Source organism: Haemorhous mexicanus, chromosome 27 (assembly GCF_027477595.1).
Source record: "Haemorhous mexicanus isolate bHaeMex1 chromosome 27, bHaeMex1.pri, whole genome shotgun sequence".
NCBI classification, from domain to species: domain Eukaryota; kingdom Metazoa; phylum Chordata; class Aves; order Passeriformes; family Fringillidae; genus Haemorhous; species Haemorhous mexicanus.
The window spans coordinates 5,183,404-5,205,120 of record NC_082367.1 but is presented as its reverse complement, the minus strand read 5'-3'; the positions used below and the strand labels follow the sequence as shown (position 1 = coordinate 5,205,120).

General features: G+C 49.5%; 3 protein-coding genes across 7 annotated transcripts; 2 read left to right on the top strand and 1 right to left on the bottom strand.

Annotated features, from left to right (window-relative positions):
• The first annotated feature begins 269 nt into the window (after positions 1–269).
• On the top strand, positions 270–7,180 carry SYNC (syncoilin, intermediate filament protein). Of its 2 annotated transcripts, none has more exons than XM_059868419.1 (4): positions 270–462; positions 2,740–4,198; positions 5,384–5,508; positions 6,623–7,180. In XM_059868419.1, exons 1-4 carry the CDS (start codon positions 350–352, stop codon positions 6,684–6,686), a joined length of 1,761 nt encoding a protein of 586 aa, XP_059724402.1. In that variant the 5' UTR covers positions 270–349; the 3' UTR covers positions 6,687–7,180. The 2 variants fall into 2 exon arrangements, with proteins under 2 accessions (XP_059724402.1, XP_059724403.1); XM_059868420.1 differs by lacking the exon at positions 270–462 and adding an exon at positions 703–1,497.
• A 326-nt stretch (positions 7,181–7,506) lies between these two features.
• Positions 7,507–15,141, bottom strand: RBBP4 (RB binding protein 4, chromatin remodeling factor). 3 transcript variants are annotated; one of them, XM_059868431.1, is made up of 12 exons: positions 14,985–15,141; positions 13,744–13,891; positions 13,322–13,467; positions 12,163–12,336; positions 11,478–11,593; positions 11,212–11,372; positions 10,981–11,107; positions 10,805–10,882; positions 9,717–9,793; positions 9,560–9,617; positions 9,355–9,465; positions 7,507–8,601 (listed from the first exon to the last, which is right to left on the bottom strand). In XM_059868431.1, the coding sequence occupies exons 1-12, from the start codon at positions 14,998–15,000 to the stop codon at positions 8,536–8,538; spliced, it is 1,278 nt and encodes a 425-aa protein (XP_059724414.1). In that variant the 5' UTR covers positions 15,001–15,141; the 3' UTR covers positions 7,507–8,535. The 3 variants fall into 3 exon arrangements, with proteins under 3 accessions (XP_059724414.1, XP_059724415.1, XP_059724416.1); XM_059868432.1 differs by having other exon boundaries at positions 13,744–13,888; positions 14,985–15,097; XM_059868433.1 differs by lacking the exon at positions 14,985–15,141 and adding an exon at positions 14,624–14,780.
• A 124-nt stretch (positions 15,142–15,265) lies between these two features.
• Positions 15,266–21,354, top strand: ZBTB8OS (zinc finger and BTB domain containing 8 opposite strand). 2 transcript variants are annotated; one of them, XM_059868434.1, is made up of 9 exons: positions 15,269–15,586; positions 16,096–16,160; positions 16,607–16,792; positions 18,057–18,081; positions 18,633–18,754; positions 18,926–19,008; positions 19,255–19,307; positions 19,476–19,512; positions 20,154–21,354. In XM_059868434.1, the coding sequence occupies exons 3-9, from the start codon at positions 16,705–16,707 to the stop codon at positions 20,238–20,240; spliced, it is 495 nt and encodes a 164-aa protein (XP_059724417.1). In that variant the 5' UTR covers positions 15,269–15,586; positions 16,096–16,160; positions 16,607–16,704; the 3' UTR covers positions 20,241–21,354. The 2 variants fall into 2 exon arrangements, with proteins under 2 accessions (XP_059724418.1, XP_059724417.1); XM_059868435.1 differs by lacking the exon at positions 19,255–19,307 and having other exon boundaries at positions 15,266–15,586.
• Positions 21,355–21,717: the final 363 nt, after the last annotated feature.

Genomic DNA, 21,717 nt, shown 5'->3' with positions numbered 1-21,717 from the left:
GAGCCAGCCCGTGTGATCCGCAGGTTTCTCCCCTTGGCAGTGGCAGCTCTCGATAGATATTTATACACCCAACTTGTGCGAATTAACAGCATTCCTCTCCGATTGAGTCAAAAATAGAGGCGCTTCATGGAAAAAAGAGAGAGAAAAAGAAGGTGTGTCACGCTGAAAAAAGCAACTGGATCCAAAAAAAAAAAAAAAGAAAAAAAAAAACCCACTCAAATCTCCCTTTTCCTTTTAAAGCTCTGTTCCCGAAGGATGCACCAGCGCTGTTATTTTAAACCTGATTTCTTCCCCGTGGCCAGAGAGCCATGGGCAAGGTGACGGTGCCAGGGGCGGGGTGGCACCGGCGATGTCGCACGCTGCGCTGGGCGCTGCTGGTGGCTTTTGGGGCACGGAGAGCAGAGACTTCCTGAGAGGCGAGTGCCGACTTCCTGGGCACGGCAGGAGAGGGAGCGGGCAGAGGTAGGCTCGGGGGGCACCGCCACCACCACCAGCAGGACAAACGGCGACCCCAGGATGATGCACCCACGCCCAAGTGGCAAAATATATCTAAAATTGGGATTTAGATAAATGTTTGTGGGCAATATGATGGATAAATGTGGGTTTAGGACCCACGGAGTGGGGAGAATGCGGATGGGCACCATGGGAGGGGAGAGCTGTGGGTGGGCAGAGGTGGGAAACCAAGGGGGTGAGGGCAGTGTCGCTGTTGGACAGCCAGGAGTGTGACCACGGCCACCACAGGGCTTTGCAGAGAGAAATGTCACCTTCTGCATCCCCAAAACAGAAGGAAAAGGGTGGCAGGGATCGGCTCTGGGGCGGAAGAGGAAGCAGAGGCTGTGCTCTGCCATTTCTGGGCTTTGTGGGTTTGTGGGGCGTAGAAAGAACCCCGAGAAATTGGTATTGAATCATGGATAATCAATACCTGGGGAGTGCAGCACGGTGCTGCCAGCAGCCTCACAAACCCCATTCCATCCCCCCGTGGCATTTGGGGGCCCCGGCTGCATCCTCTGGCATTTCCTCTCGCACCGCAGCCAAACCCCACAGCCCCGGGGGACCCCACCGAGGCACCCCATGATCCCCACCCCACGATCCCCATCCCAGCCTGCCCAGGATCCCGGCGGGATGGCGACCTGCGGGTCCGCCAGTGGCTCGGGGAGAGGCCACTCAACCAAGCTCGCCCATAAATCAGGGCTGGCAACAGCCGGGGCGGGATGGGGGCTGCTCCCCAGGGCTGCGGGCTGGCTGCAGCCCGTCCCTGCGGCTGCCTCTGCCAGGGATGCAGCCAGCCGGGCCTTCCCCGCCCTCCTCCTCCTCCTCCTCCTCCTCCCCGGGGCGGAGGAAGGCAGCGGCCGCAGCTGGCACTGCAGGCGGTGGCCGGGGGAAGCGGCTGCTCCGGGGAGTCTGATTTCCAGCGCTGTTTATTAATAACCCCTCTCCGCCCCATGCTAAGCCCATGTGTAGCGCAGAGCCGGCGGCGCTGGGCTCCAGGGGAGGAAGGTAAGAGCCCACCCGGGCTGGGCAGGAAGGGGCCGGGGTCCTCCGGGGGCTGCCTTGGGTGCGGGATCCACGGCGAGGTGGGGGGCGAGGGGGCAGGGATGGGATGGGATGAGATGGGGGGATCGGGGGTTCAGCATTTCGGGACGCTCAGGAATGATCAGGTAGGGGGGGAGGTACCTCTGAGGCACGCAGGAGTTTTGGGGGGATCAGGGGTGAGGGGTGTTGAGGGGGACAGAGCCCCCCCGGCCCGCTGGGCAGGCAGGACACGGCGCCCTCCCCTCCCGTCCTGCCCGTGCCAAGCGGCGCCAAGAACTTCCAAAAACGAGCACTGGCAGCAGGGAGGGCCAGGAAAATCGGGGCAGAGGAGCCTTTTCCCCACCTTTTCAGGGGCTGCCCCTTCTCCAGCCGCCGGCCGCTGAGTCCGAGGCCGCGATGTGTCAGCAGTGCCGAAAACTGCCTTATTAGGAGAGAAACTATCGGGGAAAATCAGTTCTTTGCTCAAAGCCGTTGCTCCGAGCCGAGGGCTGCCTGTGAGTGCCAGCCTGCGCTCATTCCTCAGGGAATGACGAGACATGAGCTCAGCAGCGTGGCCGAGAGGTGAGAGCATCCTCCCACCGATCCCACCGGCAGCAGGAAAACCCCGGCTCGTCCCCGAGCGCTGTCGTGTCCATCCCACCCCAAAGAGCACCGGGAGAAGGCAGAGCGGGGGTTTGGCGGTGGCGGCCGCAGGTGGGGACAATGCCGGGGTCGGATGACTCGGCAAAGCGGCTCCTGCTGCAGGCGCTGCCGCTCGCCCCGGGGCTCTGCGTGTGGGGTTTGCTCCGTCTCAGTCATCCCGGAGCCTGCCGGGCTTCCAGCAGCGCATTCCCTTGCCGTGAGGTTATGCCACACCGAGAAAATCCCGGCGAGTTTTCCAGGGAGTGCTCGCACGGTGCCGCTGGGGGGGTTGGTGCTGACAGGTTGGCATAGGAGAAGTTCTGGGGTTTGGGGTGTGGGTTTGCATCCCTCACTCCTCCTCCGTGGCTGTCAGACACTTTAATAGGGTTTTAATGGGGTTTTCTCGCCTTGTTTTGGACAGTCGGGGCCCAACTTGTCACCAGAGCGTGGTGTGGGTGACACAGGGATGGTCACAGCAGCAGGGCCATGGTGGGACACCCTGGCTCTGGGGTCTCACAGGGTGGGGACGAAAGGCTGAGACCTGTTACACTCATTGCTCTGGTTCACATCCCCTCTCCTTCCCAGGGACCTGATGGCACAGCCCGAGCCCCCTCCAGAGCTGCAGCTGGATGAAGCCAGAGCACCCCCAGCCCCACAGGGAGCAGCTGAAGGAGCTGCTCCACACCCAGAACGTCCTCACAGCCCGCTGGATCCAGCAGGGAATGGATCTAAACCCCTGCAGAGGGGCAGCCCAGACTCCAGGCAGGAGCTGCAGGCTGCCAGCAGAGATCCTTCCTTGGAGATAAACACACCAGGGACTCAGCTGGATGAGGGCACAGCCAGGGCTGGGATCCTGCTGGACGTGGATGCAGATGGGACAGGAACCCCACTGGACATGGATGCAGACGGGGTAGAGATTCCTCTGGACGTGGATGAAGGTGGGACAGGGATCCCAGTGGATGAGGATACAGCAGGAATTCTGCTGGACGTGGATGAAGGTGGGACAGGGATCCCAGTGGATGAGGATACAGCAGGAATTCTGCTGGACGTGGATGAAGGTGGGACAGGGATCCCAGTGGATGAGGATACAGCAGGAATTCTGCTGGATGTGGATGAAGGTGGGACAGGGATCCCAGTGGATGAGGATACAGCAGGAATTCTGCTGGACCTGGATGAAGGTGGGACAGGGATCCCGCTGGCCATGGACACAGACAGGGCAGGGATCCCAGACAGTGCAGATGGGGCAGGGATCCCTCTGGACATGGACACAGAGGGAGCAGGCGGCCCTCTGGATGCCGATGCCACAGAGCACCAGTTCCTGACCCTGGAAGAGCTGGGGAATTATTTCCAGGAGTGCATCGAGGTGGTGGAGCAGCTGGAGAGGGAGAGGGACAGCCTGATCGCCGAGCTGGCCCAGCTGCGCGAGCCGGCGCTGCAGGAGATCCGCCATGCCCACGAGGAGATCCAGGCAGCCTGCAGGCTGCTGGCCAAGGTGGAGCTGGAGAGGGACAACCTGCGGGATGAGATCCGCCAGATCAAGCAGAAACTCTTCAAGGTGACCAAGGAATGCGTGGCCTGCCAGTACCAGCTGGAGAGCCGGCGGCACGACCTCTCCCAGCACGCCGCCTACCAGGGCGAGCTGCAGAGCCAGGCGGGGCAGCTCTCGGGGGAGCTGTCCCAGCTGAAAGAGACCTGTGAGAAGGAGAAGGAAGTTCTGAGGCAGCGCCTGGAGGCTCCTCCCTGCCGGCAGGACAACCTGTACCTGCAGGAGAGCCGCAGGCTGTCCCTGGAGTTCGAGAGCTTCGTGGCCCAGAGCCGGCGGGGGCTGGAGGAGCACTACGAGCCGCAGCTGCTGCGGCTGCTGGAGCGGCGCGAGGCCGGGGCCAAGGCTCTGCAGGAGATGCAGGGGGAGATCCAGGGCATGAAGGAAGCCCTGAGGCCCTTGCAGGGCGAGGTCAGCCGGCTGAGGCTGCAGAACCGCAGCCTGGAGGAGCAGATCGTGCTGGTCAAGCAGAAAAGGGATGAGGAGGTCGGGCAGTACCGGGTACGAGCCCCAAAGGGCACGGCTCCTCTTTCTCTGGAGAGTGGGAGCTGTGCTTGGCATCCTGGGAAATGGGGGTGCTGCAGGATTTGCTTGTAGGGCCCAGGGAAATGGGGTGGATGAGGATGGGGAGGATGTGGAATATCTCCTGCTGGTTGGAATCAAAAGTATCCCACACCCTGGCATGGACCAGGTGAAACAGCAGCCCCTGGGCATAAGGCAAACCCAGAGATGTGGTGGGAAAGCTTGGGGCTTCACCCAGCTTGGAAAATAGGTTTCTCCTGAATATATTCCCTTGGTTTTGGCCCCTCAGAAATGGCTCCAGGGATGAGGTGGAAGGGATGGGGGATTTCCTTCCCAAAGCTCAATGATGCTGCTGAGCACAGGCACCAGACACTTCCTCTGAGCACAGGGCTGAGCCAAGACCTTTGGAAAAGCCAGTTTGAAATACAGGTGGCTTTTCTTACAAATCCCTCTCCTGCTGGGGCAGGTTCTGCCCTTCCTGCTGCCAGGAAGGGTCTCACCCATGTCCCTAGAGCCCCAGGCCAGGCTGCCTCCTGGGAGGGTTATTTGGCTGGGCCAGGCATCCCCTTGGCCTGAGGGACAAGGCAATTCAATATGTCCAAGAGCACATTTGGCAAAGAGGCTCCACAATTAATCTGCCCCCTTTCAACACTCTCTGTTCTCGGCTCGCAGTCGCTGCCTCCTCCCAGCAGTTTCTGGAAGCTGCCTTTGCCCTTCCATCACAGCTCCTCCCTGCTGGGGTGGGGATCAGAACCACCAGCACCCACACCACGGCTTGGCCTGGGTTTTCAGGGTCCCTTGGAGCCCTGGTGTGCCTCCACATTTTCCTTTTCCCAAATTCCTCATTTATCTCCTCCTGACTCACGGGTTTATACAGCTCTGGCAGCTTCTCAAAACACACACCAAGTAGTTCAGAGGACAAAACCAAGCAGCCAGGAGAAGCCTAAGGACAAAACACAGCCCAGCCCAGCCTAAATCCCCACCTTTGTGTTAAAACAAAGGGGTTTTTGCAGAGGTTTTTAAAGAGGGTGGCTGGGCAGGGGCAGCCTGGCTGTGCTTGCCCCGAGCAGCACCAGGCACAGGGAGATCCCTGAGTGAGGGAAGCAGGGGAGCACTGCTGCTCCACCCTCCCTCCCTCAGCCATCCACTCATTTCTCCCTGCAGGAGCAGGTGGAGGAGCTGGAGGACAGGCTGAAGGAGCTCAAGAACGGGGTCCAGCTCCAGCAGCGCAAGAACCAGGAGCTGGAGGAGCTCAGGACCAGCCTCCATCGGGAGCTCTCCATCTACAAGTGAGTTTGGCTCTCACCCCTGCGGGGCAGAGGGGCTGGGAGGAGGAGAGGGACGCTGGGGAGGAGGAGAGGGACGCTGGGGAGGAGGAGAGGGATGCTGGGGAGGAGGAGAGGGATGCTGGGGAGGAGGAGAGGGATGCTGGGGAGGAGGAGAGGGATGCTGGGGAGGAGGAGAGGGATGCTGGGGAGCAGCCCACAGCGGGGTCACACAGCTCAGAGGCAGCACAGGCTCCTGCTCCTGGTCCCCAGCAGCAATTCCAGCTCCTTTGCACAACAGCAAAGAGGGATTTGCTGGAAACTCCCACAGAGGTGTGGAGTGGCTTCCCAAGAAGCAGGTGTGGCACCTGAAGTGGTGGTTTCCTCAGGGATATGTGGAAAGGAGCTGAGGTTTGGCTTTGGGAAGCCCTGCTGGGGATGCTGGAGCTGTTCTCTCCTGGTTTCACTCAATCAGTGATGTGCAATGTGAATTTCTAAAGCTCCAGAAAATGTCCACGAGTTTGTGGATTTTTTACTCACCCAGCTTGGAGCTGCTGGGTAATTCCAGCCTCAGCTGGACACGCTCTTAACCATTTTCTGCAGCCTCACTGCTCCTTCAGCATTCCTTTTTTCCCTTCTCCACACAGGAGGACATTCCCTACCCCAAAGTTCTTTTATCCCAGCACAGGGATGAGCTCTCAGCCTGTGCTGTCACCAGCCAAGGGGACAAACTGCATTTAGGATTCAGCCCAGATGCCAACACCATCCTGTCCTTGCAGCCTGGGTTTTTAGTCCAACATTTAACCCCAAATACAGCAGTGGAGTCTCTTAACTCCTGGAATTTACAAATTGCCATCCCTGGGAAGTGACAGATTTCAATGAGCTTTCACATCTGCTCTGGGAGCTCAGAGTTAAGTGCAGCTCTGAGCTGCCTTTTCCATGAGCTCCCCCAAAAATGACATTCCCTGTTTGCCAAAGGCTCTGGAAGGGCTGGGCTGGGCCCACAGACTGAGCCCCTTGAAGTGTTTCCCAATTCCTTTTTCTTCCATACTATGAAAAGAACATTTTCCCCTCTTTTCTCCAGCCAGAACATTGATGTAAATATTCCACAGCCTGAATTTCCTTTCTCCCCTCACAGGAGCTGCTTAGAAATCTACGGCCACCTCTGCAAATCAGAGGAAAAAGCAGAGCAGGACTCTTAGAACCACAGAATTTTCCTCTTTGTAGCAAAAACCAGTGGACAGAGGATCCAAGGGATGTCTCCCCATGCTGCTTTACCCTGCCTGATGTGCAGCAGCTGCCTGGAGCTGGGAATACCAATCCTTCCCCTGGGTGTTTCCCCAGGTGCTGCTGCTGCTCTTGTAGTAAAAGTGCTTTTCCCCAGAGGAGCAGAGCAATCTTTGTACTGAACAAAGGATATGGATGAGGAATAACTGATTGATGTTTTGCTGTGTTTGGGAAAATGTTGTCTTGTTCAAGCCTGCACAGAAAGTTCTGGAAGCTGATGTTGGGGGGGGGGGGTTGACTTTTAAAGTTTACATGCAAGAGAAGCTTTCTCCTTTGAAGAGGATTTTCTTTTGTATTTCAAAGAGTTTCTGCTGTACTGGGACATGCTCCACAGAAATGAGGTGGTGGGGAAGAGGTTTCCACTTGATATCGAGTCTCACACTGAAAATAAAAGGTCAGAGTTTAAGGAGCCTTCTCACTCTCAGAGTGTCTCAAAGGCCCAAATTTGTCTGTCAAACTGAGGTGTTTGTGTCAAAATCATGCTGCAGGATAACAAAAACACTCGTGGAAAGGGCTAAAGGCAGAGGTAAAGTGCAGAAAGCAGCAGGGCTTGAGGGGAAGAACAATTGTTTGAGTGCTCATTAATTTATTTCACAAAGCAGCAGAAATGAGAGGGGGAGAAATATCCAATTTGATGTCTTAAAAATTACCTCATGCACACACATAGGCAGAGACCACCCTGAAAATACCCTCAACAAAGCAGTAAATGCAGAAAGAGCACAAAACTCCTCAAAGTTGGCAGCATTTATGTAGAAAAAACTTTATTCCAGCTGAAGAACTTACACTCAATTAGTCACAAGGAGATGGAGGGAACAGGCTGCTGGTGGCACTGGACACCCGAGTGGAAGACGTGCAGGACCTTGTGGTCAAGGACTAAACTCCTAAAAAAAGTGAGTTTATCCACAATTCATTTGTTTTCCACCAGCTGCCAAGGCTGCTGAGGGGTCACCCGTTGGTACAAACAAACACCTTTTACGACTTGAGGGCTCCCCCAAGTTTTCCAAAACCATTTCACAGAAAGGAAAGAAACATTATGTGAAAACACAGCTCAAGAAACACACAACAGAGCAAAAAAAATGGCAGGTGAGAGAGGCTCTGCAGGAATAGCTAAAACCAAATTGCTGGCAGCCAGCAGGAGGGAGGAAAGGGAAAGGAAGGAAGGAATGAAAAACCCAGAATTGCCAGGAGAGACAAAAAAAAAAAAAGGAAAAGTTTCAGTTCAAGTCAGAACTTGCAAATCTTGTATCTGCAAAGGCAGAAAAAGCCACAAAGGACAGATAACTAAAGGAATTCCAAGGTTTCTGAGTTGTACTGAGGAGGCCAAGACCTTCCACACCATTTCTGAGCTGTCAGGGGATTAACACTCAGATCATCTCTGCTGGCTCAAGCCCACTCGGGCAGCTCTGCCAATTTAACTTTTGTTTAAATTAGGCAAAAGCCTGTGGCTGCAGCAAGCAGAGAGAGAAACAAAACTCATCTCCAGCTTGCTGTGTGATGAAGGCAGTTCAAAAGAGACAGCCAGACCAATAAAGGAGGCAGCTGTAGGAATTCTGGCCAAGGAGCCACAGCAGGGACCTGGCTGAGGGGGCTGAGCCCTTTTTGGTTTTCTTTTTTGGGTGGTGGGGGTGGAAAAGCCTGTGGTGGGGTCTGCAGGAGGATGGCTGAACACAAAGTCAACGTGTGTGTCTCAAAACCAGTGTTAAGTCGATCTCAGGGCTGAGAGGGAAGAGAAGGAGAAAGACTAAAATTGGGGGAAGTTGCCATCTAGGATCCTTGACCTTCTGGATCCACGCTTCCTTCGGGATCTTCATCGTTGTAGATGTTCTCTGCCTGCAAGACAGGGATGGAGACACTCAGGGAGCTTTTCCCAACCCTCTGGAGAGAATTCCACCCCCAGGAAGTTCTGGTCATTTTTTTAATTGCAGATATGGATCACCCAATCCCTGATTTACATTAAAGCAGCAACACAAACAACCTTATCCATAAATGCAGGAGAGAAAAAAATGTCCTGTAAAAAGGAGAGTCCACTGCAAGACTCACAGAAGAGTTTCAAGTATTTGTTTTCAAATCCTCTACTCAGCAGCACTTTCTAGAAGAACTACAAAGAAAGCTGCCAAGAACAAAATTTAGAGATAAACAAAAAAAAAAAATTAGGAAAATGGTCTTGTCAAAGGTCAAGATTGTTTTCCAAAACCTTCAAGAGCTGGGAATGGGGGGGCAGCAAACTGTTCCTGTTCACCAGCAGCCTTTTCATCTCTGGAGAATGAAATCTCAAATATTCTTGAAGAAATAATACAGAAACCTCAATTTCATCCTTGGTGCTCACACACTGTTTTCATTCCAACACAGAAGGGAAAAGTTTCCTTCTGCACCAGCACTTCCTTTTCTTTTTTAAACACAAAACATCTCCTGAGTATTTGGAAACCACTGCTCTGGCCAGAGCTCAAGGGGATTCCACTGCCCCTCTGAGATTTCAGCAGTGCCACAAACTGGGTAATTCTGAGGGCTGTAAATAAAAGCAGGAATGCTGAAATCCAGGAATTCCAACACCATCACCCACCTGCACCTTCCCTAACAACTCACCATTTGCCAGACTTGCATGATATTATCTTCTGATACAGAACAAATGACCCAGGGCTCATTGGGATTCCAGGAGAAATCTGAGATCTTTGCAGTGTGACCACCGTGGATAAACTGGGATTGGGGAAACAAAAAGGGGAATAGTTTGAAATTGGCACTGCAGGGTGAGGAATAAGTGAAAATAATTCAGGAGAGGGAAAAGACTCACCAAGAGCTCTGGGGGACCATCCTCAGCATCCTCAGGGGATTGCTCCTCTCCAATTTTACTGCAAACAAAGGGAGGGGAAAAAAGAAAGGGTGAGGATTGGTTTGGGTTTGAGGTGTGATGCAATAATCAGTAATATTTTGAAGAATTTGGGATCTACCTCAAGTCCCAAACATTTAGCCTGCGGTCTGTGCCACTGGAGGCCAGGATGGTTTCATTATGGGGAGACCACTGAACCTGCAGAAAAGGATAAATTTAAAGTTTTAAGAAGCTGTAACATTCCCCAACACTTCATTCTGTACCCTGAAAGCTCTACAAAAACTCAATTTAATACCAACACAAATACAAATAGTGTAAATAACCTTTATCACAGAAGAATTGTGAATATTCACACACAAAAAAAGACATTTCACCAAGAAGGTGCCACCTGGAACTTTTCCTCTAACAAAACTCACGTGTTCCCCAGTGCAAACAGCTCCAAGGGAATTGGCTGCTCCTTATCTTAATCAGGATTGCACAAACAGAACCCACAGACTCCTTCAGCAGCAGGCACAGCTCTCACATGAAAAGAAATCACTGTAATTAAGCTTAACTGCCCAAAAGCTCACATTTAGTGCTTCTGCTGGAGATAAAGCTCTCCAGAACACACCACCTCTAATAGGATCACAGGATTAGGAAGGAACACAGAATTCTGCCCACTAATGTGGCATTTCAGGATTCTGTAATTTTATTTAGACATAACACAGTCTGAACTGATAATCCCTCCATTAAAAAAAACCTCTACATATTTTTCCTCTGATTAAGGCATGAGTTGGAGATGGCAATATTTAATCTGCTAAGCAGGTGCTGCCCATGGAGTGAACATTCTCTATTTACAGCAGCAAAATCAGCAATTATCTTTTGTCAGAGAGTGTTAAAGCTTCCTGCAGGACCAGGCTGAGGAGATGCAAACACTGCAGCCATTTCCCTGGGCCTCCTGCTTCAATCTGCTGCCATGAATAATTTAATGGACTCTGCACTGCTACCATTTCATCCTCCTGCTGTGGTTAAAGCTCCAGAGCATTGCCCTGATCCCTTTCTGGACTCTCTTTCTGCATGGGAGCTCTGCAGGTCCACAACAACAACCAGAAAAATATAAGCAGATAAAAGAATAGAATATGAGTATATTGTAGAAGAACCACTTTCCTTTTCCAGGCTGCTGAGTAGAACTGAGTCTGGGAGGATAAAAGATAAAGGCTTTTTTTATACCTGAAATATTTCATCTTTATGTGACTCAAAGGAGTGCAGCTTCAGTTTTAGGTTCCTCAAGTCCCATAGAGCAACAGTCTAGGAAAAAAAATATAAAAATATTTTGTTGAAGCAACCACCATGGACATCTATCCCAGCAGGGGAGCCAGGATGTTCCAAGGTGCAGGCAGAAGTACCTTATCAGCTGATCCTGTGGCCAGGATAAACTCACTGTAGGGGTTGAAGGAGAGGCAGTTCACCTCAGCTGTGTGAGCATCCACGGAATGGCTGGGTTTGGAGGTGTTGTTTGACCGGGTGTCCCAGCTGGGAGGGGAAAACACGAAATGAACAAAGGTTTGTACCTCCTCTCACTGAGTATGGAGATGGGAAAACCTGAGGGGCAACTTGGGAAAGGTTCTCCCACTTACATCATGAGCTTCTGATCATCAGCAACAGATCCAAAGAGGGATTCATGGAGCAGGTGCCAGGATACATCTTCCACCACGGCTGTGTGGCCCGTGAAGATGGTCTTGGCATCCACCACTTTGCCTTCTTTGGGAACAGCACTGATATCCCACAAGCAAATGGTCTTTAAAGGAACAAAAAAGTCAAAAATTTACATCTTCAGACTCTCTCTCCCTCCTCCCCGTCAAAGCCAGGGCACAGCAAGAGCAGGTTTGCCCCAGGGACTCACGTGGTCATCAGAAGCACTCAGCAGGTGCCCGCTGAGGTTGGGGTTCCAGGAGAGCCCATACCCCTCCTTCTGGTGCCCACGCAGCCGCAGGTCGGGGTTGCACTCCCCAGAAGGATCTGCAACAAGGCAAGGTAAGGATTCCAGGGCCTGGAATCATCCCCAGCACATCCTGGAAGAGCTGGCATGAAGGCTATTAAACTTTACTTTGACCCAGCAGCCACCTCCAGGCTTTGGCCTGAGTTCCAGCTGCAGCTCAGCTGTTACTGCCCCAAAACCTCAGAAATACAAGGTGGGATATTTTTCTTCCCCTTATCATCTCCAGCTGCATTTCTGAAGTGAGGAAGGCACTTCTGATCCTCCCCACAAGCAGCAGAAGGAGTTGCTTTAAACAACCTTGATGAGTTCATAGGTAAAGGAGTGTTAATATATTTACAGGATATCAGGGTAAGAGCTCAGTTACCCACCAAAGCAATCCCAATTTCCAAAAATCCACCTGAAATACCTCACAGTGAGGTGACAAAACCAGTGGAAGGTTTCCTTTTCCAAGGATGTATTTGGATATACCTGTTTAAACTTCATAAAAACACCCACACATCCCTAAAATCCTAAAGAAGGGGCAACCCACACCACTTTTAACTCTTTTTTTGAGCATGGGGGAAGAGCTGGCTGCTCTCTGAGCACAGACCTGGTTTGGAGGGGTGTTTGGTGTAATCAAAGACCAGGACATCACTGGAGGGAGTCTTGGTGGCAATGATGCAGGGGTTCTGGGGCATGTAACGGGCTCTGTTCACCTCTCCCTCGTGGTTTATCTTGATCTCAATTTCAATTTTTCCACTCACTGAGCCAAAGCCTCCAAACTCTAAGAAAAAAGAGAGTTGTGAATAATAAAGCCAGTTTCAGAGCAAGGCACAAAGAGTTGGTTCAAGGTTTGCTACCAAGCTCTCAGAATAGACCAAGTTGTGGTAAAAACAAACTGACAAATTGTATCAGAGTCCTAAAATTGCAAATATCCCTTGTCTTTATACATAAAATAACTTAATAATTCATATAGCTGCAAAATTTGGGCAAAAAGAATGGGTTCTAGATTATTTTAGAATTAATTTTAAGTATTTTTGAGAAATACTAAAATAGACTAGAAACCCACATTTATGAGACAATCCTGTGTGCATAAACAACTTTAAGAAGCCCAAAGATCAAAATAGTCATTGCACAATCCAATCTTCCTGTAAAAAGCAGAGCAAACATTGGATCATGAAGGACTTTCACCAGGTGGAAAGACTGATTCAGCCAAGCAAACAGGAGAAATGTCCAACTTGGGACAGCCACAAAGATTTCAAAGCATCAAATTCAAGTCTGATAGATGGAATAAAACAGAATTTCAGCCCAGAGGGGCTGGGACAGGAATCAGGTAGCAGAACTCACTGACAAAGGGGGAATGTTTAAAATGTTACACCCCCCCCCTGAAATAAAAATATTCTTTGACATGAGTTTGTGTAAAAATGTTTTGTGTGACTTTACATAAGGCAAATGTGGTAATAAAAATACCAATTAAAAGCACTGTGTGGGACTCAAGGTCAGCTCCTCAGAAACAGGGAAGGGAGAGGTTTTCCCACACACAAATATTTTTGCAATTAACCTCTACTGTCTGTTTTCATCATTAAAAATATTAAATTAGGAACAAATTCAACAAACAGAGAATTTGTCTATTAAGGAAGCACCACTTAGAAATAAATTTTTTTAGATGTAAAATCTGAACTTTGCTGCCTGAGCTTTAGGAAAAGACAAATTTTCTACTGAGAAAAGAAGAGGGAAATGGTTCAAATCCCCCTTTTTGGGGCTCTTACCTCCCTTCTCACTGTCATAGTGGGAGGCATCAAACTGGGCATCGTCGTTGGGCAGCTGCACACTGGCAATCACCAGGTGGTTCTGCTCATCTGAGGTGTGGGTGCCCAGCACCAACCTGTGGATGCTGAAATCTTTGCCCTCAGGTCTGCAGGGGAAGAGAAACAGAACAGGGATCACAAAATCTCTTCCCTCTGAGGATGGGGAGGTGCTGGCACAGGAGAAGTTGTGGCTGCCACATCACTGGAAGTGTCCAAGGCCAGGCTGGACAGGGCTTGGAGCCACCTGGGACAGTGGAAAGCATCCCTGGATGAGCTTTACAGTCCTTCCCCACCCAAACCAGTTTGGGATTCTGTGATCTCAACCTAAAAGTCAGCCCAATCCTGGATTTGCTGTTTATTCTGCTTTAAAGGGGTCCCTTTACCTGGTGACATCAGGAAGCCACTGGGCAGTCAGGCTGGGCCACTCCAGGGCATGGGTCATCACCAGATCATACAGGAAGGGGGTGTTCTTTTTCCATATCTTGTACTCCTCGTTGATCACACGCTCTTCCACTGCATCATCAAAGGCTGCTGAAGTGGTTTTTCAAAAAATACATACAATTAATTCTTTATAAATGGATTTACAGACACACAGCACTGTGGGCAGGCAATGGATTAGAATCAAGTACATCAATCACACTTGGTTGGCTATTTGCTCTACTAGAATAGTCACTAAATGTTAAAAATACCCTGTTGCACACACTAATCCTTTTTTTTTTTGCATATATGGCTGGGAATTAATATTAACTATGTCAGATTTCATGCCTGGAAGTGTCCCAGGACAGGCTGGACTGGGCTTGGAGCAACCTGGGATAGTGGAAGGTGTTCCAGCCATGGCAGGGGTGGGATGGGATGAGTTTAAGGTTCCTTCCAACCCAACCCATTCCGGGATGATTGGATGATAATAATGTTAGAGCAGCACAGTAAAATTCTGAGACTCAGAGCACAGGGAGGCAAAACCCAGACTTGAAACGATGTTTAAACCCAGGAGATCCAGCAACTGCTGTTTCAACAGACCGGTCTGGGCGCAGCCTTGAACTACTTATGCCCAAAACCCAGTTTCCCACGGCTCTTTCTGCTGCCTTGTCGCTCTCAAACACTTTCTCGGCCCATCTGTCACCAGCCTCCGGTGCAGAGAAGGCGACGGGCAGACCTGGGGGAGCTCACCGGCGGAACGGGGACACCCCCATGGTAACGGGAACACCCCCAGGAAACCGGAGCTCGCCCACGGGAGGGGAGAACCCCCGCGGAACCGGAGCTCACCCATGGAACGGAGGCGCACCGGCCGAACCGGGGCACGCTCAGGGCGCGCGGCAGCGGCCGGTGACACCGGTGACACCTCTTTGTCCGCCCGCTCCCCCCGCAGGGCACGGCCCGGTTCTCCCGGCCTCACAAACCCTTCCTAGGGCCACAGGGCCGGGCAGAAGGTCCCGGCCCGGCCCGCTCTCCCCGGTCGGTGCCCGGGCGCGGGGAGGCAGTGGCGGCCATGACCGGGGGGCCCCTCAGGCCCCGCCCCCGCGCGCCCCCTGGCGGCACCGCCCCGCTCCCCTCACGCTGCACCGGGCGGGGGGGGCCCACCCCGCGCCTCACGGCGGAGGCCGCGCCGCCCATACGGAGCTTTTACCTTCCTTGTCCGCCATGGCGGGGCGGGGGGAGCGCGGCGGCCGCGGGGCGCGAGGCGGGGCGGGCTGGGCGAGGCGGGCGGGCGGTTCCGGCGCTCCCTGCTCCGACCCCTCCGGCCGCGGCTCCGTCTATTGTTTCCTGCCCCCGCTGCGTGCGGCTCCCGGCGCCGCGCACCCCTTCGCGCGCCAACGCCGCCCAATCAGCGCCCGCCGCCGGGAGGCGCCGGCCAATCGGCGGAGGGCAAGGGGGCGGGGACGGGAGCGCGCGCGGCGGTCACGTGGGCGGGCTCCCCGCGGGAGCCGCCATTTTCCGGAGCGCCCCCGGCGCGCTCTTAAAGGGGCCGCGCCCCGCGCTGAGGGCGGCGGGGTTCCGGTTCGGTTCCGGTTCTCGCTCCCGGTCCCCGGTTTGGAAGAACCGGTGGTTGCGGCTCCTCCGGTCACCACAGACGTGGGCAGGGCGTATCGGGGCGGGAGTGGACCGGACCGGTGCGTGCGTGGGCCCAGGCCTCCTTCCAGGGCCGCCCTGACACCATCGGGGATCCTCGGCGTTATTAATTCTCTGTAATCACGAATATTTTCCCTTTTTCCACCATTCAGTGCCGCGGTGAGTTTTAGAGGTGTAATATTTGCTGGTTCTGCTCGGCTGCTGAGGGTAACCCGAGACCTGACTGTCCACAGCTGAGGCTTAACAGGTTTAAAATCAAATATCAAATCAATATCTGCACTTATTCCTCAAGGAATACCCCGAGTTCTCAATTGCAGGCTTCTCTTTCCAACACACTTAGATTTTAGCTGAAATTAAGAATTGGAAATCCAATATCTCGTTTCTTAGCCTTGGAGTAAGAAGCAACTCCTGTGTAAAAGTTAAGGGGTATCTGTAAATTATTTGTGTTGTTTGGGTTCAGCTGTGGATGATTCTTATAATGCACAAAAATATTAAAAGAGTGGTGATGATGTCTGGAAATCTGGAGAGGAAAATTAATTAGCCTGGAGTTAATGGGGTTTTTCAGTTTGTTGGATTTACAAACGAACAGGAAAACAGCAATTTGTGAGAATCTGACTTTTCAATGGGGGAGTTGATACAGTTCTGTTTGTTTGTTTGTTTTATTTTAGAAATCAGCCAGAAAGGAACACAGAAACCCCTGGTACTTGGGTGCCAGCTGGATTTGTGCTTTGAGGTTTGGAGCTTTAAATGTAATCTTTGTCCTAAGAGAACACAACTTTTTTTTTCCTGAAGAAAAATCCTCTGTAAGGTCACATCAGGGGGTTTGGGGGGCGGTGACACTTCAGGTGTGTGATGTACAATGCAAAAAAATTTATTCAAAAATTAAAATTAACCTAAAGCATAGAAGTTTAATTCACCTTCCAGCTGTTCCCATCAGCTGTATTTTATTATTTATGAATGAATGGAATGCTCGGTGTACACAAGGAGGAAAAAACCCAATTCCCCCTAGAAAGGGCCAAAGCCCCCAATTCCCATGAGGAATATTTTCCCTTGGCTCTGCTGGCTGAGCAAACATCACTTCAGGGGTGTGGGATTGAACTTCCTCACTTGCCAGTTTGACACAAAGCAGCTGCAATGGCACGAATTTAGCCCTGAGAGGAACCCTCCCTGTTCTCACAGGTTGAATCGCTCCGTGGGGAATCCAGGAAGGGAGGGAGGAGAATTCTGGCTCTGCCCAGCAGCAGGAAGGGAGGGAGGGATCCAATTCCTGTGGAGCCATGGCAGCCGAGGATAGGGACTACAACCTGACCCAGGAGCAGAAGGCTGTGAAAGACAAGTACCCCCCTCTCTGCAAGAAATATGAATGTGAGTATTTTCATTTTTAAAAAAATTAAAATTTTTAATTCAGATTTTTATTTTATTTTTAAATTATTTTATTTTTTTATATTAAAAATATTATCATGGTGCGGTGTGAGTGAAGGAAGATAACAGGAAATTTAGAAATGAGAAGGCAGTTTTCTTCATTGTGCTTTTCTTGTTGTGGCCACTGAAAAAAATAAAACAAGATCACGATGGAAATAAATTACTTCAGTCTCACCCTGAAAACTTTTCCTCCTCTTAGCAATTTTTCTACCTCTCATGTAGAAGTGTGCTGGGTTTGTGTGTGGTGGTTTGACTCTACTTTAAGATCATTATCTCCTTTGCCCACCCCTGAATGTCTCCTAAGAGGATGTGGATGGCAGCCCAAGGGCCAGCTCAAGGCAGGGACATTCCCTGCCTGTTTCTGTGCCTGGCTGGAGGGACAGCCTCTGTTATCTCTGATAGAATTTATATTTTTAGGCTGGGTTCAGGTCTTACTTGGATAGAAGTGCAGGAATTGTGACACACCACAACAGCCATGCAGTTTCCATAACTGCAGGAGGTTTTATCCCTCTTTTGCACCCAGAGGAATTTGTTTGCTTTAGAGATTGTTGTTGAGAACCCTTTAATAGTGTGTGATCTCTTGAAACAGCACCAGAATAATTCTGCACTTGAAGTGAGCATTTATTTCCCATCCCAACTTAGTTCTGCTGGAAGTTTGCATTTCTTTCTTTCCTCTGAATAAATATAAATGAGGTTCATGTAGAACTGGATGCATGGGATGTTAATCGTGCTCCACGAGTAAAGTTTGCCTTCTATTTTATTATTTTATATTCCGTCCTATGTTTTAAATTCTTCTCTTTGCATAATGGCTGCTTTTGGGTGTGGACAGGTAGATTTCCTCACTGAGCTGGAAATATTTGCAAATCTCACCCTCTGCATGAATAACTTTCAGTCCTGCAGACTTCAGCATAAACTCTTTACTCCTGGTGAAAGTTTCTTTTTATTGCAGTTAACTTGTGGAAGCCTATTGGGTTACAGCAGCCTACACTGACATCATCATATTAAAAGGTTTTTTTTTGGCAGAAATAATCCAAAATTCCACCTGTGCTCAATTTTTCTAATATACTACAAAATGGATTTGTCATATCTACAGATGAATGCAAACATGTTCTGTTAGAAAATCAGGTCTTTATGTTATTTCTATTTTAATCCTCATGTTATAAATACTTTTGGTGACATCATTCCTTTTCTTCTTGCTTCCCCTCAGATTTGGATCACACAGCAGACGTGCAGTAAGTGTGGGCAACTGGGATTTCTCAGGGTGACAAATTGATTGTTTCTTACACTGCTTTAAGCCTGGAGTGACAGCCAAGGACACTTTGCAGATGTAACACCTTGAGGAGCTCTGAAATTTCACTCACTGGGTGCTTTGATATGGTCAATTTTGTTCCTGCTTTTGGGACACCATAGAATTATGTTGGGTTTCTTTTTTAGTCTTTCAGTGGTGCTTCTGACTAAGCCCCTGTGTTATTTGGAAATGTCTTTTGAAATTTCCTTTTAAACAAAATTTCTTCTGTGTGGTTTACTTTTCTAGACCCCAATTAGCCACATTAAGAAAAAACTTTCTTGGTGGCTGCTAAAACATTTATTTTCCATGTTCTCCCAAGAAACTCTTCTGACAAACTTCTTCTAGAAAAACCAGGTGATTTTTGCTTATTCCATGTTCTGATTTCTCACCTGCATGTGACTTTGGGGCTGTTTCTTTTTGCTGTGATCCAGTATTTTATTGCAGTGATTGTTCCATGTGGTTTTTGATTCCAGTGAGTGTTCCATGTGTTTTTAGGCTCCATGCCTGGGGGGACACCTTGGAAGAAGCCTTTGAGCAGTGTGCCATGGCCATGTTTGGCTACATGACAGACACAGGCACAGTGGAACCTGTGGATACAGTGGAGGTAGAGGCAGAAGGTGAGGACTGCACTTCTCCTATGGAGAAGACACCAAAAATCTCAATCTTTACACATAACCTTAGTGCAGTTCATTAAAATATAATTAAGCATTGTTATCTGAATCTCCTGAACATCTCAGGTGCTCTTAAAAATGTTTTTTGCTGAGACAATCTCTGCTTCAACCACACAGGGCATGACCTGTTGTCTCTTCTCTTCCATTTCCTGGATGAGTGGCTGTATAAATTCAGTGCTGATGAGTTTTTTATACCCAGGGTGAGTGCTCTGGATTCAGCTTTTTCCATTTGTAGGACAAAGCTGTTCCCTGATAATCCCAGCTCTGAATGAAATGGTGTTTTAGGGGGAAAAGGAACACAAAAAATACAAGGCAAGGCTGGATGGGGCTTGGGGCAAGCTGGGCTGGTGGAAGGTGTTTAAACAGTGGGAAACAACCTTTGTAAGTGGGATTTAGTGGCCTGAAGGTGGAAGGTGTGACTGACACACTTCTCCCACTCTCTGCAGGAAGTGAAAGTGCTTCACATTGACCGAAGGCAGTTCAAAATAAGATCAATTGGGTGAGCTTAAACCCTTGGCTGAAAATGGATTGTGCACTTTGCCTGCTTCCTTTGAGGCTTTAAATGAAATCTCACTGTTCTGTGCTCATCACTGAAACGAATTACACTAATATTTGGGAAATATTACCTAAATCACAACACCTCTCTTGTGTTTTTTTGCCTTTACAGGTGGGGAGAAGAGTTCTCTTTAGACAAACACCCACAGGTAGGCAGTGGTTCCTCTTTTCCATGTTAGGGAGAGGTGTGGTGTCCTTTAAATCAGACCTCAGTTCTGCAGAGATCAAAATATAAACGTGGCTGAAGTACCACTGAACTCAAGATCTCACTTCCTGCATGGATTGGTGACTGTGTCCCTGAAACTGAGCATGACATTTCCTCAAACTCAACAATTTAACTCAGTTGGCTTCCTTTTTGTGATGGTGGTAACACAGAAAATCAATCTGTATTCAGAATTTATGTTTTTGGGTTTCACACTATTGGTACACATTTCTGCTTAGTCAGTTTTTGCTTTTTAGTTTTTCTTTTTTTCCTAAAGAATTGTTAGAAGCAAAATCTGATGTCTTGCTCTGTGTCATTTTTAGCAGAGCAAATGTTGATGGTCTGTCAGAGGTAAGAGAAGGAATTTGTGCTATTAAGAGGCAATAAAATAAGGGAAGAGTTCCCTTTTCACTATTTGACCTGGCCATTAGTGTGGCAACTTCCTTATTCATCAGAACAAATACAGCTACAGCTTTTTGGGGAAAAAAAAAATGGATAGCATTTGAGGAAAGTGATGAGAACTGGGGGTTCTGAACTGGTAAAAGGGATATGATTTATTTCTAAATTATGGTTTGTGTCTCTTTCTAGGGCACAGAGGTCAAGGCCATAACTTACTCAGCAATGCAGATCTGTGAAGATGAAAAGCCAGAAGTCTTTGTCATCATTGATATTTAAAGCAAGAGCGGTGTGGTTGAGTGGATATTGGTCATCATCTGGCAAAAGCCCCCTAAAACTGTAATCCCTGTGAAAAAACTGAGGAATTGGCCAGTTAAAATCACAAATTAAAGGGAGTCATTGCAGGGAATGTCAGGCTGTTTTCACTGAGACAGAGAGTAAGAAATATTTGAGGTTTGGGGGGTATGGAGGAGAGGTTGGTACAGGTTGGAGGAGTCCCAGGAGTGCTGGCAGCTTTTCAGGCTGGTACATTTACTGGGGGCTGTATGAAATACAGAAATTGGAGCTGATAACTAAAATACTCCCTTTTTGCAGCGTGGCAGGAGATAATGTTCATCTAGATTGATTTCATTTGCATATTTCATGTTCTAATTCTGAGCTGACATCCCTCCTCCATATTACATAAATCCAAAATAGCTGCAGTGGCTCAGCTGTAATGTGGGGGAAAAAAATCTGAATGTTTAAAATTAGACAGCTAAAAAATGATGCCAATTAAACAAACAAACCACCACATCTTTTAAGCTACTTTAAAAAGAAGTCATGCCAGCAGGTGGTGCTGAATTGCTGTAAATAAATTGCCACGTGAAATCTTAAAACATGTGACTGTGTACCTGAAATCCTTTTATCACCTATGATAACTCTAAAAAGTTGGCAGCTTTGTTGCTGTGCTGGAAGGGAATGGAAAGGGATGGCCCAGGTTCTCCCTGGGTTCACTCCCAGCTGGATCTTGTAAAAATTGAGTCTTTTCTAAAAAGCATGGTTTGGATCAGCCTAATTGTCTTTTAAAAAGAACAGTACAGACAATCCTTAAATGTTAAAGGATTATGGACTTGACTGAATCAAAAATAATTAAAAGTGTGTTTTGATTTTTTTTTTTTTTTAATCACAGGATGGCAAATGTGCATTGCCTGCTGTTTTAATTTAAGTGTGAGGAGCATAGGCCTGGCCTGCTCTGTTACCATAAATGCTCCAAGTGCCTTGCTGTGGTGTGTCATCTTGTAAAATCATCTTAAATAGTTCTGGTTTTATTTCCATGCTGTAAAGACTGAGGGATAAAACCTCTCTTATTTTTTAAGCAAGCCTCAATGCCAAAATAAAACTTGGACTGAAACAATTAATGGCTTTGGGAGTGATCTTGACCAGACAATTGAGACACAAATGAATTACACTTGTGCTTTGTTCCCTACTAAGGTGAGCAGACTCTTTTTATCAGTAAGAATTGCAACACGCCAGTTTAATGGTACAAAATAAATGTGATTTTGACAACTTGGGGTTTCTTTCTCCTCACGCAGAGCCTCAAGGCCAGTGAGGGCACGGCCGCCATTGCAGCCCCTCAGGCGCCGCGCTGGAACCTCATTGGCTGGCTGTGTCACGTGACTGCGCTCGGCCAATCAGGCGTCGAGTTGAGGCGGCTTTTGTTCTCTATAGAGGGGGCTGAGGGGAGATGGACACGGACTGAGGGTCAGTGGGGGTGTGG